Raw genomic sequence first — 18,534 nt, forward strand, 5'->3', positions numbered from 1 at the left:
CTTTGACAGAAAAGGCAGATGAGAGACTGGTCTAAAATTGGACAACATTGTGGGGTCAAGATTAGGCTTCTTAAGAAGAGGCCTGACCACAGCATATTTAAAGGCAGCTGGGACAGAGCCTAAACTAAGACAAAAGTAAGAAGACTCGACCCAATGGTGCAATTAAAAACCTCCTTCACCATTCTGGCGGGAACAATGTCTAAGGGACAGTTGGTAGGTTTCATGTGTTGTACCACCTCATTAAGTAACGTCAGAGAAACTGGCTTAAATTCCTCGAACACAGCTGAGTGTGCAGGAGAAGCAGGTACAAATAACTTAAAATTAGCACTGGCGTTTCTGACAAATGCTATTTTGTCAATAAAATAACAAAGAAATTTCTCACGTCGTGATTGAAATATCTGTCAGAGCAGACGTGTGTGGATTCACAACAGAGTTTATTACATTAAATAACACTCTGGGTTCATGGCAACTGCCAGCTATGACAGAGAACATACAAAGTGAGTTAATTACAAATACTGAAACGCCAACTCATGTTAGTTATATTTAGTCATTATATTGACAACCTGTGTCTCTTCTCCCTCGTCTCCTCTCTTATAAAGACGTGGGAATGTTTCTCCTCCATTGCCCGTGCCCTGCTGAGGTTTCGTTTCACATCCTCCCCAGGCCGCTTGTGTGCCACGCAGCTCCGTGCCAGGCCACACTCTCCCTGCCAACTCCCTCCTCCATCCTGCAGGCTGCTTAACAATGCAATCTGCCGCTCACCTCTCACCAGACCAGCTCCATTCACAGTTTTATCGCAACGCCTCCTAGAAGGCACGCAATGCAGCTAAAGACTTCAGAAGTGCATAGAAAGAAAAATGCAGTCACGTAGTGGTTCATAAAAAAGGGGATGATCTCCAGTCATTCAACACATTCTTATGAATAGGATTGGGCATTGAGAAGAGGATCCAACTTGGAATCGTTTCAAAAGTTACATTTCCAATGGAAACTTGGTTTGGAATCCGATCATTGGTTCTAAATTTATGCAACATGTGCAAGTTTTGGTTCCCGTAGCGGCCGGCGTACTTCCAGGAGCTTGTTGTGTTGCAGCCACGGGGCTCAGTAAGCTGCGCTCTAAAGTATGGCTTTATTTTATGGTGTAAAACACACACACAAACTGTTAACCCCTTGTGTTGTCTTCCATTTGACTAGCACTTGTCGTCCTCCCGGGTCAAAACGGGTTGGGGTTAGGGTTGGAAAATTAACACTTATTCTGACGTTTTTGTCGCTTTTTTTTAACACTTTTGGGCGCTTTTGTCAATGTTTTTTACGTTTAACGCTTCTTTTCACCACCACGTACTGTATAAACACCACTAACACCAACTTATAACCACTAGTCTTACACTTATTTCTGAAATTCATGGTCAATAAACCTTATTTATAGGACTTTATACCTAATCCTTGAGTTAAAAAAAAGCAGAAATTATGAATGATTTAGACTCATTTTAAAAAGGAAGGATAATCACAGAAGGGTATATGTCAATGTTCAGTCAGGATACTGTTTTGAAACATTTCAAATCTTTTTTTTTTTCAAATGCTGAAAAATTGAATAAAACACCCAAAATTAAATGAAAGTAGAGATCCGATCGTTTGTTGTACTTGCGAATCATCCATGTTCATTTTGGGTAATTAGAAACCCATGTTTCTGATTTAGAAATTTTGAAAACGGGTCAAATTTGACCCGAAGATAACACAAGGGTTAACCACCATTAAATCTGCATTATCAGCTGTATAATCAGCTCCTCGTATCCCGTTATCTCATCCCCGCGAGGTCCTGGATGTATCAGAGGCCGTTGCAGGAGAGTTAAATGTGCTGTAGGTAGGATTGCAAAGATCCAGGACTTAGCCAAAAACACAAAAAACGGTCTCCCAAGCCCCTCCCCCCACAAGGGAGAATGAATGCGTGTGCATGAGCAGTGATTGACACGCAGTTAGACACCCCAAAACAAAAAGTCATTTTTTGTGAATTTCACTGTACATACTTCCCAGAGGATGAACATGATGAACTAATTTCAACAAATTTGAATAACTTAAATACTTAAGTTCTTCAATACCGCACGCTAGACGTGTAACCAACGGTTGTACGACACATCACAATATGGTGTTCATGGGAAATGTAGGATTAGTACTACGAGCAGTGTTGCCAGAGAAAGATTCCGTTTCCAATCCAAACACACACACACACACACACACACACACAGAAAACCGCCCAAATTTTTTTGGCGGAACACAGATCAATCTGGCAACATTTCTGCGGCCGGCCAATTCAAATAAGACGCCGTGTTGTCCTCTGCTTTCATCACAGGCCAAATTTGCTAGTAACTTCACAATGTTCACCTAAGTTCATTTTTGCCGCTATTTGGCGGGTGTTAATATAAAGCCCTGAATATATCTCAGAGTTCCATGGAATTTATGATTTATGGAATTTATTGCTCCAAAGAGGATAAACCTTTTGATAACCCTGTAGCCTTTGCTCTAGCAACACCATGCCTCAATTTTAAGGCTCTAAGGATAGCCAAATAGTCATTTATGGTGTTTGGCTCTTTTAGGTGTAATGCACATTGCAATCTCTTAACAGTGTGACGCTAAGTAGGTTTCAACAATATTAATGTCAGCCGGTGAAGGTGAGTACACTCTCGACCTAATCTTTGAGCAAACTGATTTCTTTCACCATGTCCCCGAATAACACATTCTGTCAGATGGCTCATTGGGCCTTTTTACGAGCTGCTTTATCGGACCATCTTCCCATGTCCATTTCCCATCCCTTAGGAAGCCAAGTGTTTGCTGAGGAAATATTTGAGCAGGGTTCCATTACTGAAGCGGTTATGAAAGTCCTCTCACAGCCAAGAAAGTTTGGAGACTGCTCCAGTCTGAGAGGGCAGCTGGCCGGGGAGAGGATGACCGTGGATAGAACCAGGGAAGTTGGCTCAGAGCTGGAACAGGCAAACAAAAAGCCTGTGTCACTACTTTTATAGTGAGCCCAGGGTAAACACATTTCATAATGAAATGCGCACTTGCCCAACCTACGCGGGCACTGACTCATTTTTGCACAGCGTGTTTGTTTATGGCGGATCCGGCGGCGGCAGGGTGGCGATCCTGCAGAAGACAGCAGTAGCGAAGAAAGTGATCACGCATTAGTTTCTTTGTTCCTGTCTCACTCTTTTATCTGTCTGTGTCTCTCTCACCCCCCGTCCCCCCCTTCCCTGCTGCGGTGTAATGTCTGCAGCCTCTCGCCTCTCCGCTGCCTCCTGCGTCACTTCCCTTCCTGGTCGGCTGTCATGTAAACACAAGCACACCCCTGCACACACACACGCACACACACACGCACACACACACACACACACACACACACACACACACACACACACACACACACACACAGTCACAAGGGAGCTGCTAATTATGACCACATAAACCCAGCGGAAATACGACTTTCACAGCTGGCTGTTTGAGCACATAATTCACACACACAGAAGAAGAAAAAAAGAAAAAAAAACTGCACAATTTATTTATTTAATTATTCAGCAAATGCACACCAGAGGAAGAAAAAAGTAATGGGCTCATTTCTCAGATTAGCCTCTGATGCTGGGGCTACAAATAGCAAAGATTTATTTTTTTCCTGTAGCGGTGCTGGGGGCGAGAATGGAGTGAGAGCCAGAGCCCGAGATTTAGGGAGGAAGGTCCAGCTGCATACAGTACATTGGAAAAAAGAAGAAGCGAAAACGTGGCCATTTACCCGACGTTGTAGCTGAGGAAACAACGAGAGCAACACATGCTCATTTATAGCCGAGTGAAACAGATCTATTTGGTGAGAGAAGGCAAGCATAAACATCTGACGGACATCATGCACAGCCTGTGACGCAGATGGGAAAGTCTGTCTTCAGTAAGCACATGCATGCAGCCGCAGATAAACAGGAACACACACACACACACACACACACACACACACACACACACACACACACACACACACACACACACACACACACACACAGACACACAGGCAGGCCATATTATCACTGCCGGACTCCTCTGACACCCTCCAGCCATTTCAAGCATGTCATTTATCTGAGCTCCAGGCTCATTGGTGGAATTCTGTGCATATAGGTTTGCCAAGTAACACTCTCAAGGGCGGAAATAACAGCTCAGAGCTCTGAAAGATCGCTTCAAAAGGCTGATGGATTTGTTCTCGGCTAATAAGGCCAAACACAGCAGGATTAATGCTGGTTAATGGTTAATGCTTGCAGGATTATTGCAAATGTCATTATCATGCAAGGGCTGGAGGACAGAAAAGCTCGTGTTCTACCCTGCTGGTTCTGGTCAGGGCACAGTGGTCGATTTGGTAGTATAGTTCCGCGATTCAGAGAAAAACCCGTTTGGTTGATTTGACTAAAGAAAACAAACAAGGATGCGGCAGGGGCGGAAGTGTGAATTCACAAACCTGCAAGTGTCTGCCGAAGCAGGAACCAATAACAACATGAAAACATTCGAGTACCGACAGTGTTATCAGTTCCCTGAACTCCGTCTCATTCTGGATGTAATTCATACTGAGAAACACAGAGGTTGTTATTACTTCATAATGCATTACAGAGTCACTTTTTGGCTGTTGCATGGTGTTTGTCCTGGATTGTACAGCTCATAACACATATTTTACCATACAGAAATGTAAAGCATGCGTTTCCCTCGATCGATAGATAGATAGATAGATAGATAGATAGATAGATAGATAGATAGATAGATAGATAGATAGATAGATAGATACATACAGAAAATACAATAAATATACTAGAAATAATAAATAAGATAAAATAAGATAGCACAGATAAAAATGCCAGAACAACTACTGAAAAAAGAAAATAATGTACACGTATTATACTATGGAAGCCAAAGCAGTAAGTGGGGAAAGTACTGACCGTTCACACACCTCAAACAACTTTTTTATATGTTAATAACAAGTAATTCAATATTGAATGACTTCTTAAATGTGAGCCTCGACTGAAATACATTCTCTTTCTGTCAGAAACAAATTATTTGGATTCATTTTATAATAAATTAAAAGCTACCCTAATCATTTTGTTTTATATTACCAATGGATTAAATAACACGTAATGTCAAATGCAACAAACCCACAGAAAATGATAACCCAACTCAGCAGTTCCCCTCAGCAAGTAAGTAAAGAGTATTTTAGCTTCTTTCAACTTTTTGTTTTCGTCCTGCAAATTCACTATTTTGATTGACCACTCACATCGACCTCCTTTCCAGCAGTAAGTTCTAATAAAAAGTTCTCATAAACCCACTGTACTCTATTTGCTCAGCAGCAAGCAGACAGGAAGAGACTAGCTGGTAAAGATAGTGGTGCATTTGGTAGATAAAGAGTCATATATTTCCCTCAGGAGCAGGTGGAGACCAAAACAGAGCAAAAAGAGAGTGAAAACTGGACTAACAGTCATCAGGTCTTCAGAAACATGACTTCAAATGTTACCCTGCGTTTCATGGCGATGTGTAAATAGTAGGGCTGTCAATATTAACACGATAATAACGAGTTAACGTGAATGCCTTTTAACGCCACACATTTTTTTGATGCGCGTTCTGTGAATTGGGGCTAGGGCTGCACGATATGAGGAAAATATGTAATTGCGTTTATTTTGACTGACATTGCGATTGCGATATGATTGACGATATTGGAGGGAATGATCATTCTCATTTTTATTGAAAAATTTAAATATAAAAAAAATAATGAAAATGATTATGGTGTGATTTTTGCACGGATCCGTACCAAACAAAGATCTTTTTCTTTGTCTGTAGGATACAATTTGTAGGCTGGGATGTCTCTGCAGCACCATAATACTTAACACTAGTCCATATTGCAATTAATTGTGCGACCCTAATTCCGTTCTCGGGCCACCCTGTGGTTTGGGAAATCAGGAAGCGATGCAGCAGTAAAGTTGTGGATGGCTAGCAGAAACAAAGCTCCTTAGCAGAAATGGATAAAGAAAAAGGTCTTTTGAACGGCAAGTTGCGTCTTAAAGCCCTTCCAGATGGTTCTGTCCACAAGACTAAAGTTATTAGTATGTACTGTCAATGTGAATTGATAAGAGCATTAAAAACCTGATAAATATCCATTTTAATAAACATTTAGAATCGATAAAAAATGTGTGATTAATTGGCGATTAATCAGGGGTTAACTATTGACAATTATCGCTATTAAATATTTCAATTGATTGGCAGCCAGAGACAGGCAACTGTTTGCTAACACGTTAGCTATTAGCTATAGAACTGAGGAGAGCAACAAATGCTTTACATTTAAGAAACTAAAACTAGACAAAGTTTGACATTTTTGGTTGTAAATGAGAAGTAATGGATTATCAAAATTGTTGTCAGTTAATTTTTTTGTCAATGGACGTATTAATTAATTGGCAAACCAAATTGTTTTAGCCTTATACTTTAGCGGTTCAATATGGAACGGCTAATGTTTTTTGTATGGTTGGCAGGTTCAAATGTTACTACTGAATCTGTATCCTCCTGCCTAAAGTCAGTTTGATTCTAGTCTGGATAAACGGATGTACATTTCCAGGATAAAGCCTGAGTTGCCGTTCTAAAATATCCCTTCACTTCGGGAAACAACAACCTTTGAGCTACCGAGCTCAATGCTGAAAATGTCAAGTTCTGAAGAAAATTTGGATCGTGCAAGAAGGCAGGCCCGCTTGGTTCTTTCGGTGAATGACTGTAAAGATTTACAAAGAATATGTTTACAGCATTTCCTCTTGAACTGAGATGTTTTGGGACTGATTGGTGGGATTGCTGCACACAGCGGCGATATACTAAGAGCAAATGACGTTTAGCCATGTACCCAGCTAATTTAAATAACTCATGTAACTGTATTGTGTGAACAGCTAACTTCATTGAATATTGTATGTGGCGTTTTCTTTTGCAGTGTGCAGATGTTCCTTTCCGATACTATTTAGCAGGGTTACATGCTGCCAGTCCGACATGCCGCCACTTCGACATGCTTCTAGTCCGACATGCCGCTATTCCCTAACCCTAACCCCTAACCCTAACCCCTAACCCTAATGGAAACAAAAATTGTCGGAGTGGTGGGACGTTTGAAAACAATGGAAGTGCCGCCACTCCGACAATTAGACGTCAACGTCGGAGTGGGGGTATGTCGGAATGGATGGAGGAACCCATTTTGCAGAGCCAGCGGCGCGTTTCGGAGTTTAGCGCCGCCCAACACGATTGTGATTGGTTTAAAGAAATGCAAACAACCCAGAGTGTTTTTTTTCTCCTATCCCAGAATGTATGTAAGACCTTAATCCACAGCGCTGTGGAGATAGGTCTGGCAATGTGAGACTAGTTTGATTCTTATACAAACTAAATGTGGTATTAGGGACCGAAGATGACTCAACAGTGCGCCCAAAGCAAAACCACCACTGATTGGTAAAGTTGGTCATTGAGAGTGAAATGTGTCAATGAGGCAAACACAGACAAGCCAAAGAGTTCACAGGTATCATCATGCTACTTTCACTAGGCTGTAAATCAGGGGCGATTCTAGGATCAGCCCTTAATGAGAGCCCTTAATGAGAACTTTCCTTGACTGGGTTACAGGTGCGTAGCATCGGAGACAGCCACGCAGGATATTAAACCTGTTTCCATTCCTTTAAACCTGGAATTGTTTGCCCTCGGTCACTAACAGACACGTTTGCAAACATACAATAAAACGTTTTTTATTATTATAATTTTTAGGGGGGGCTGAGATGTTAGATTTTGGACCCTTTTTAGGGAGGCTCATCCCCTAAAATCGCCAACGCTGTAAATGTATGTCATAAAGAAACTCTTCTTTAAAGCGGAGTTTAATGTCCTTCCTCTCCAGTACTTTCCTGCTGATCAGCCAGATTTCTATATGTGCCAACCTTTTACATCGACTGGGGCTTCTTCCAGTTGGCCCAGTCTAAAAGTCAGCCTCTGTTGCTGGAAAGCGTCTCCGGAAGAGCCACTTGCATTAACACAATGAATTATTTCCCCTCACTGCTTGGTACTGAAACTGCGGCCAAAATTAGAGAGAGTTTGAACTCTGTCAAATACACAAATGTGACTGCCCCTGTTATGAATCAGCAAAATGTTGACTGGTGGTGGTGTGTGTGTGTGTGTGTGTGTGTGTGTGTGTGTGTGTGTGTGTGTGTGTGTGTGTGTGGGTTTGCGCAGTAGGAGCAGCAGGCAGGTGGTTTTCTTGTTGTTCCTGTACTGGCGAGTCTGATATATCGAAGGCACCTCGCAGACACGTTTCCAAACTACCGCAGGGAAATTGGATGGCTCTGGTAAACAAATAGGGGCCGCTTAAAAAAGCTACACACTCATGAATGACGTACACAGCCAGAAAACTGCCACCAGCACGTTTAACGCGCAGTCATACTTTATACATGTACTTTGCGGCACCACTGCCCATTCAGTTAGGGAGCTGATCCCAACATTTGAATCATAGGCTACGTCATTATTAAGTTAAGTTTTAGAGACAATAATGTAATGTAACAGCCTAAGTCTCTTAGACTAACACACCACAGGTTAATAGGTGGGGGGTGGGGGGGAATGAACGACAAAAACATGATTGATAACTGACATTAAGACAAATATATTTCATATCACACAAGTTTTCTGAAATGGTATGCCTAAATATGCAAACGAGGCATTATCTAATGCAATTAGACATTAGAGGTTTATCTAATAAACATCTGGATGAAAGAAACAAAAGAATTTCACTGCACATTGTACAGTGTAGGATTGTGAGTGTGACTAATACATTTGAATTGGAATTTTTAAATGTGTATTTTGGATGGTTTCCCCCCACCCAATAGCTCAAAACATTGAAAGAAATGATGGTTTTTGCCTGTAGTGTCAGCCCTTTAATGTTGTGAACTTGCTGTTTAGGCCTAAATGGCATCATACAGAATCATCACAACTTGATTTGTTCTTGGACGTTCGTGGACGCAGAACTTCAGGGTAGGGCTCGGACATAAAAGAGAGGCGGGATGTTTTTCCCAGTCAAGCCTGCATGGAGCGCCGCGTCGGACGCCAAAAAACACGGGCGGCCTTTGCTCCTTCCCACTTGTTTACTTCAACTTCAATTTCGATGTGCGCAACACCACCTGGAATGCGGACACTATACATGGCGAAAAGCACGGAGCGCGAGAAAACGCACATGTAGCCTATATATGGCACATGATGAGATGAGAACCCCCCTCTGCAGAAATATTGCGCTTTCTCCGACAAACGCACTTCCCCACCCACACCCCCAAACGCTGAGAGATGCGGGTCCTCACACTAGAATAAAAGAGGACTACAATCAAGGCACAACATAAGCGCGCAAACGCACCTGCGCCAGGCAGGCAGCAACACAGAGCCGACATCAGCACATTAGAAATAACTTCACTTACACTGGGGGGTGGGGGGGGAAAGAGGCGCTCCTCTTCTGCTCCGGGACCCAGGCAGGCGACATGTCCCTCCGCTGTTAAAAGTGCGTCTCATAGCTTGGCAGGTGCAACTGCGAATAGAGAGGTCCCGTCCCGATGAGGCGCAGTGAGTCCGCCTCGGCCCGCCCCGGCCATAATCGGCTGGGCTCGGCTGCGCTCGGCTCGACCCCGGCTGTCCCTGTTTCCTGCAGGGGCTGCTGGCTGTCAGCGGATGACTGCGTAGGCTATAGCCTACATTTCGGGGCCCCCCCTCCCTCCTTCTCCATCCGCCAGGATGTGCAGAACACGGCACTATGGAGCCTCTGTGCTCCTGCCTTTTCGTTAGAACACGTCCGCGTGACACGCTCATCAGGCCGCAGCGCTGCTCCGGCAGTGGAAACTTTAAAGGGACCTCCCACGTGATAGGGCGCTTCGTGCGCGCACACGACGAGCAGTGCGCGTTACGGGGGAAATAACATTCTGCGCCCCAACTGTGTTTAAATATATATATGTTTAAATATATATATATATATATATATATATATATATATATATATATATATATTTTTTTTTTTTTTTTTTTTTTTCTAGGAATAATCATGATGACTGTCATAGTATGTAATAATGGTGATGGCTCATCAAACAATCGATTCTCCAATTAAAAATCTGTTTGAGTGATCTGATATAATTAAAGGTTTAGTGCGTGACGTTTTTATATTAGTACTGAACGTCCGTTACATTCCAGCCGTTGCCAAAACAGTGTTGTTGTTATTACTTAGAATTCCTCATTAATAAAATCCCGGAATCGATTTTTTTTTTTTTCATATATGCTTTTTCACCATGGATGTGGTGAATTGACTCCACGTTTTTAGGTAAATTTTTTGTGTAACCTGGTCACAGTTATTAACCTGGTGCATGATAAAATATATTTGAGGGTTGGGGGGGTGGGGAGTGGGGCAATGATCGTGATAATGATGCCGATTAGGGATGTGTCGATACTCAACCCACCGTACGATACGATTCAGGATTTTAAGTTCACAATATGATTTACTCGCACTTTTTTTTAACAGAATGAGCTGCAGACAAATGACTTAAAGTGCTCATATTATGCTCATTTTCAGGTTCATAATTGTATTTAGAGGTTATATCAGAATAGGTTTACATGGTTTAATTTTCAAAAAACACCATATGTTTGTTGTACTGCACAAACATCTGTTTTAGCTACAGAGTGAGACATCTCACTTCTGTTCCATCTTTGTTGGGACTCGCACATGCTCAGTACCTAGGTAAGGACTACTAGCCAGTCAGAAGCAGAGTATGAGGGCGTGCCCTGACAGTACCTAGGTAAGGACTACTAGCCAGTCAGAAGCAGAGTATGAGGGCGTGCCCTGACAGTACCTAGGTAAGGACTACTAGCCAGTCAGAAGCAGAGTATGAGGTCGTGCCCTGACAGTACCTAGGTAAGGACTACTAGCCAGTCAGAAGCAGAGTATGAGGGCGTGCCCTGACGGTACCTAGGTAAGGACTACTAGCCAGTCAGAAGCAGAGTATGAGGGCGTGCCATGGTAGCAGCTAGGTGAGCATTATAACGTGAGTTCCAAAGTGACCACGTTGGTCTCAGAAGTAAAGGCTGGACTACAATAGAGCTGTTTGGAGCAGTTGGTGAACAGTGTTTTCTGTTGGAGATGGTAAGTCCCTTTGGGGGGACTTTGGGCTTTTTCACTTTGTAAACCTATAACGTGCACAAAAATGATATACAACACAATAAAGGAAAGGGGAAAAGCCAAAAGCATAACATGAGCACTTAAAAAAATATTCAGTTATTTAGGCCTGTATACACTGTGCAAAACAACACGCTTATCAAAAGTGCAACTGAAATCATGAAAGTATTCTATCTTGAAAAACAAAAATTAAATGAAAATGAATGTTTGGATTTTAAAACAAATCTCACGTCAAAATAACTCAATAAATAGAAAAAAATCTCTTCAAATAAATTATCAACCAGTTGTAATCTTTACACACAATTAACACAGACATTTGTCTCGTTTTTTTTAACCGATTCGCGATGCATCAGTCCATTCCTATGATGATGATGATGATGATGATATTAGTAATGGTACTGGTGTTGACGATAGGGATGAAGATGAGGCCGATGATGCTTCTTTGTTGGCCGTTTCTTTCTTTGAAAATGAGGCCATGCCGTATGTGACATCATCACAGAGTGACTAACCTTGTCGGGAAACACAGCTGATCTCATATCACAGCCAGACAGCTAGACAGTCCACAAATAATATTTATACATATTTATCCTCAAATGTACTACCGATATCCTTGACCCCAGCAATTTAAACATCCAGAAAATATATATAGATACATATATACATATATATGTCTATCATCACCCAATTTTATGTTTTTAAATGTATGTCTCTTTGTTGACTACCTACATACCCCTTTAGATAAACCATAACTTTTTTTTAAATTTCAAAAAAGCCCCAAAAAAGAGATAATTTGGCCCTAAAACGGAAATATTTCTCAAATCTCTTGTGAAAACATGCCTACACTCAATTGTTTTGGTGCTTGAAATGTGTTTACAAAAGTCTTGGGTTCACAAAAGTAGCACAATATACATATATAATATCGATTTTTGAGTAGGAGTGTTCGCTTGGACTTGACGTTGCGTGTGTGGTCCTCAGAGGGTTACATCAAAACTAGCACGCCGGATGATGTGATTATGATTTTGACTAATTGTCATCATAGTAACTGATTAGTCTTTGTTGACTGATTCATATTCAATAGATTATAAATTGTTGAGCACTAAATGTATCAGGGGGTGTGACAGCTAATGTCCCTACTTATCTGGCTAAAAATTGTTTACCATTTAATTTAATTTTATATTACATTTATTTATTATCTTCCCTAGCTGTCAGTTCCCCAGCACAATGCATTTTTGCAAGTTTTTTAACATTAATATGCGTTCCCCCAGCCTGCCTATGGTCCCCCAGTGGCTAGAAATGGTGATAGGTGTAAACCGAGCCCTGGGTATCCTGCTCTGTCTTTGAGAAAATGAAAGCTCAGATGGGCCAATCAGGAATCTTCTCCTTATGAGGTCATAAGGAGCAAGGTTACCTCCCCTTTCTCTGCTTTGCCCGCCCAGAGAATTTGGCCCACCCATGAGAGAGAGACATCATGGCTTTCAAACGAGCAAAGTGGCAGTTGGTTAAGGCCACACCCCAACCTCCACCTTGCCCCCCCTCTCCTCCTCAATAGCTACAGACAGAGAAATGGCACATCCTAAGGAAAGCTCATTGTGGGACTGGCTCTAGTGGCTGTAATTCTGCACCAAGGCTGAATTTCGGGAAAGAGACTTCAGATACAGTATTAGGGGACCACTAAGGTCTATATAAAAGAGACTTCAGATACAGTATTAGGGGACCACTAAGGTCTATATAAAAGAGACTTCAGATACAGTATTAGGGGACCACTAAGGTCTATATAAAAGAGACTTCAGATACAGTATTAGGGGACCACTAAGGTCTATATTAAAGAGACTTCAGATATAGTATTAGGGGACCACTAAGGTCTATATTAAAGAGACTTCAGATACAGTATTAGGGGACCACTATGGTCTATATAAAAGAGACTTCAGATACAGTATTAGGGGACCACTAAGGTCTATATAAAAGAGACTTCAGATACAGTATTAGGGGACCACTAAGGTCTATATAAAAGAGACTTCATATACAGTATTAGGGGACCACTAAGGCCTATATAAAAGAGACTTCAGATACAGTATTAGGGAACCGCTAATGTCTATATAAAAGAGACTTCAGATACAGTATTAGGGGACCACTAAGGTCTATATAAAAGAGACTTCAGATACAGTATTAGGGGACCACTAAGGCCTATATAAAAGAGACTTCAGATACAGTATTAGGGGACCACTAAGGTCTATATAAAAGAGACTTCAGATAGAGTATTAGGGGACCACTAAGGTCTATATAAAAGAGACTTCAGATACAGTATTAGGGGACCACTAAGGTCTATATAAAAGAGACTTCAGATACAGTATTAGGGGACCACTAAGGTCTATATAAAAGAGACTTCAGATACAGTATTAGAGGACCACTAAGGTCTATATAAAAGAGACTTCAGATACAGTATTAGGGGACCACTAAGGTCTATATAAAAGAGACTTCAGCTACAGTATTAGGGGACCACTAAGGTCTATATAAAGGCATCCAAAAGGCAGCATGTCATAGGACCTTTAAATAAATAAGCAAATGAAAACACCGGAGATTATAACGAGGCAGAGTGGTAAACATGAATCTTGAAAGCGTGATACTTTGTTACTTTTGCTCTTATATATAAGTAAACAGTGAAATGTACAGTTTGTATTGGACTTAAGGATAACTGATACCAAATAAAATATGAGGGAATTTAATGTAACATAAAAAAATTTTAAAAATCACATTTACATTCATACACTGTTAATGTTGAGCATCCCTCCGGGCAGAGGATGGAGGGAGGAGGACGAGTCGGGTTTGGCATTACAATAAGTTTTGAATAAAAGAGGTCCAGTTAACTGGAACAAAAGCTACAGTGACATTACTCGTCAGATGATTCATCCTCCCTGGGAGCTATTAGAGACTCCACATTAAAACGCTGAGATCACCCAGGGAGGTGCTTTTAGAGGACAGACCGCCGCAGTTGTCTTTGTTTCAGAAAGGAACCACTGCCATGTTAAACAAGTCAGTGATCTATAGTAGTGGGACGGCATAGCTCAATAAATTGTAACAATTGTTTATTTTGTGATCAAAGCACCAAAATTGGCAGATGTGTTGATAGATACATTGGGAACAAAAGTGGATATTGGGCCATTGCAAACTCGCGCCCTGGTTGCCTATACAAACGTAGCCTACATTTTGTAACCCCACCCACAATCTTTTCCAAACCCTAACCCTAAGTGCCCAATGAAAATGATGCCAAGGGGTCCTGACCAAGCACGTTGAAAAATTATGTCAAAGGGGTATCCAGAGCGTTAATTTAAAAAGTGATGCCAAGTGGGGTGCCCTGGTAGCTCGCCCTGGGTGAGCGTGCACCACATGTACTAAGGCTCAGTCCTGGGTACGATTCTGACCCGCAGCCCTTTGCTGCATGTCATTCCCCTTCTCTCTTTCTGTCTTATTAATAATGCTAATCTGCAGTGGCCCAATATCCAGATCTCTTCTAAATATATTGAGCTATACATATACCGATTTTAGTGCTTTTATCACAAAATGAACAATAGGTTAGCTATGCTACAAGCAGGGCTGAAGTCAAGTCCACCTTTGTCAAGTAGTCCAAGGCGTAGAACTAGTCAAGGCCGAGTCCAAAAGGTTCCAGTCCAAGTCAAGACCTAGTCCAAACAAGAGACACTCAAGACCGAGAAAGAATGGATCAAATTGGGCCACATTATTTACTTTATGTATAACAATTTCACTTAAGTGACATAAAGCTGAAGTGCAACTTTACATTTTAGATGTTGAGTCTTTTTATTCTGGTGTAACAAGAACATTCTGGACTGCTGATGGGAAAATGTAGCAAATGACAAGCAACACAGGTGTCACTGGTATTCCTTGTCCTGAAGAATCCATAGGACAAAGTGGTCGCTGACATTGTGTCTGTGGCCAAAATGAAAATGATTGATAGCAATGGCAATTCTTCTTCATACTACTTTATCATTATTTTATCTTTCTTTTGTATTATTGTTAGTTTTTCAGCATGACAGGTGCGTGTACAGTATGTGGTGTGTGATTGTGTGAGCATGTGTGGAATGATCATGTCAGGAAAATGCACAGCAAATGTAGTTGTATAATGTGCAATCACAAAAAAGGGCATTCTGTTATTACTGCACTATAATGCAAGAGTTTTGTGTCCCTTTTCAGATATGTGTCATGCACCTCTAGTCACGTCGAGTTCTGCCCTTTGCAACGGATATTTTTAAGGGGTGGGGCAAGATTGGGTCAAGAATCGGGAGAGGTTAGGGGTGAAAGCAATGGAGAGGGCTGGGCAGTGGACAAAGGAGTACTCAGATCCTTTACCTAAGTAAAAGTACTAATACTACGACATGTGTTTTGTGTGCAAAATCTTTATTTGTTGTAATGTGTTGTTATTAACTAGTAACTAAAGCTGTCAGACAGAATGGAGTGGAGTAAAAAGTACAATACTTCTCTCTGAAACGTAGCGGAGTAGAAGTAGAAAGTGGCATGGAAAGAAAAGACTTAAGTGAAGTACAAGTACCTCAAATTTGTACTTAAGTACAGTACTTGAGTAAATACATTTAGTTACATTCCACCAATGGGGTCTGGGTACAGCAGGGGCAAAAATCATATATGTCTATTGGGCAAAAGTCTCAGGAGTCAGGTTAGGGTCAGGTACAACTGGTTCCCAAAGGGTGCTTAGCCTACTTCAAGTTATTATAATTAGGGTGAACTGCCCTTTAAACTACAGTTTATGCTATAAAAATATATGATAATGTGAACACCTGATGTTATATTATGATGGATATGGAAATTATGGCTTGGGTACTGTTTTATATGCATACTTTATTCTTTTTCTGTACAAACAAAACCAAACAGAGTGTACTGTCTCTTTAAAGGCTGTCACTGGTCGCTTCTCGCCTAGCCTAGCCTCCCGCTGCTGCTTGTATTTCTGCAACAAGATGGCTGTCGTTCCTGAGAGCAGAGTCCTCACTTTCACCGTTTTTAAATGGAGCTCTTACTCCTCTACATATTTACCCGAGTGAGTAATGCACACGTTAGCTGGCCCGACGTATGCATTAGGTGTTGTGTTCACAAGTGGTCTTGAAGCGCCTCAATGCACCAATGTTTTTTCGTGTTGGCCCGACTGGCCTAGCTCGTCTGCGATCCGAGCCAGCAAGCGTTAGCTTTGTTAGCGGCGGCAGGGGGCGTTCGGTGTTGATACGTTGTCGCCCCGAGGATGATGTTGCTGATGAAGCGTTCGTGGTAACGTTAAAGAGTCACTTATGAAGGATTGTATGTTTGATAAGGCGACATTAGGCGATATTTCTTCTGAAAGTGTAATGTCACTCAGCAGTGACATTAGATAATTCAGTAGATAGGAGTGTGTCTCTTGTGCACCGCCCCTCCGTTTTGGGTGCTTTGTTTACGTCAAGTTATGTTTTCATCTCTTGAGAAGAGCTTGTTTTGGATCTGCAGCCCTCATTGCTTCGTATTGCCACTGGTTATCAAATACTTTACATCTTCCAGACTAATGAGTTGTCAACAAACACTACCGTATTTTAGTATTTGATTCAGCAATGTGCAGGTCGGCACACTAGTATGCCAAAAACGAACGTCCACGCTAGCCAACTCGCCTCTAGAGCTAAAGTAGCTAACAAGTGTTAGCTGCTGTTATCTATCCAAACCGCTCTGTTTTAGCAACAATAGCGAATCAGCATGTTTACCGGCTACTTGGAACCGGTGTTATGAAACGAACGGTTGCACTTCGTGGATGGCATTCACAAATAAACACTCTAAATGTCAGAATCTTTAAGTGAAGTCCCGCATATTTTCAGAGCATTCGCCTGTTGCTGGTCCAGCAGTCATACAGATAACGTTACGGGTTAGCTGTAGCTGACGTGAATGTTAGCTTGCTAGCTAACAACAACAACAACAACAACAACAACAACAACAACGGTCTGCTAGCTAACGTTACTGTAATAACAATGAAATGGACTCATTGCTCCTGTGAGCACAGTCTATCGGGCCTGCATAAGTATAATTGTTATATGACACAAACATTCACACCCATGTTTATTCTGCCTTGTAGTAAATTATGATTCCTGTAACGTTATCATAACTTTCTTTGATGGAGTGTTGTCAGCAGTGTCTCCAGTATTTTACTGATGTGATATAAGGTTGGGACGATATACTTTTGTCCCGCTTAGATTATTTCACAATACATGGGTGCCGATTTGATTTGTATTGCGATTTTCATTTATTGCGATTTTCCTTTCCTTCTTTAACAAAAACAAAAGTTGAATAACACACTACTAGAGACCATATATCATGAGACATTTCTAAAAACTAATTGTTTTCTAAAAAGAATGCACATCACATGTCACATTTATTTCATTTGTAAAGAAGAACATAACATGGATTTTCTGCTTTCGCTCTTTTCTTTGCTGGAAACACATATGATGTAGTTGCCGTCAGTGGTACCGCATGAACAGAAAATATTTAGGTCAATCATTGGTAACAAAATAAATAAAATCGACTCTAGGGTAGAGATGGATTTTTTTAAAAATCGTCGTGATGATGTCCTACGGCCATTAATAAACTCTACCTTTCTTTGTTTGGGGATTCTTAGGAATATCTTGGTGGACAAACCTAATGATCAGTCTTCCAGGTGGTCTTCTGAGAGCAACTACCCACCACAGGTAGGTCTACCATGTCCACTTGACTATCCCCAAATGAAGCGTGACTTGAGGATTGACAGTGTTCGTTAAGAACAAATTGTGAAGTTCAGGGAGGCTTGTGGTTTGTCTTTTTCTACTGTCTGTAGTTGTGTGGTATACTGTCACCATTCTTTTTAAGTGCCTTTTCACACCTGAAAGTCCAAACCAAGGTCTAGATCAAGGTTTATGCTTTTGTTACCTTGTATACATTTGAGCCGGGTTAGTTTTGGTTTCAGTGTTTTCCCCTAGATTTGTGGAAGACTTAAGTGCACATATTTGGCAGGCGGGGTTAGGGGTCCTCCCTCAAGAAAATGTTGTTGATTATATTTTGGGGCTTTTCCCTTTTTATTACATAGAGACAGTGGATAGACATGAAAGGGGGAGAGAGATTGGGGCATGACACTCAACAAAGGGCAGCAGGTCGGATTCGAACCCGCGCCGCTGCAGGACTCAGCCAACATGGGGCGAACGCTCTTACTGGGTGAGCTAGAGGCCACCCTGGTGTTTTTCAATTTAACAAAAAAACACATCATTTTGGACCATTATTATTGCAATATCTGTGTCTCAAACATTGGAAAAGGTAAAGCAGAT

At 41.5% G+C, this 18,534-nt stretch overlaps 1 protein-coding gene across 5 annotated transcripts in view; it reads left to right on the forward strand.

The window, feature by feature from the left end:
- Positions 1-16,154: 16,154 nt before the first annotated feature.
- Positions 16,155-18,534, forward strand: part of mkln1 (muskelin 1, intracellular mediator containing kelch motifs) — a 44,534-nt gene continuing 42,154 nt past the window's right edge. For all 5 annotated transcript variants that reach the window (XM_028570642.1, XM_028570643.1, XM_028570641.1 and 2 more), the window contains exons 1-2: positions 16,155-16,265; positions 17,856-17,925. In XM_028570642.1, the coding sequence (XP_028426443.1) occupies positions 16,186-16,265; positions 17,856-17,925 (150 nt within the window). In that variant the 5' untranslated portion in view covers positions 16,155-16,185. The remainder of the gene's footprint in view (positions 16,266-17,855; positions 17,926-18,534) is intronic.

This window comes from Perca flavescens, chromosome 23 (genome assembly GCF_004354835.1).
Source record: "Perca flavescens isolate YP-PL-M2 chromosome 23, PFLA_1.0, whole genome shotgun sequence".
Taxonomy (NCBI): domain Eukaryota; kingdom Metazoa; phylum Chordata; class Actinopteri; order Perciformes; family Percidae; genus Perca; species Perca flavescens.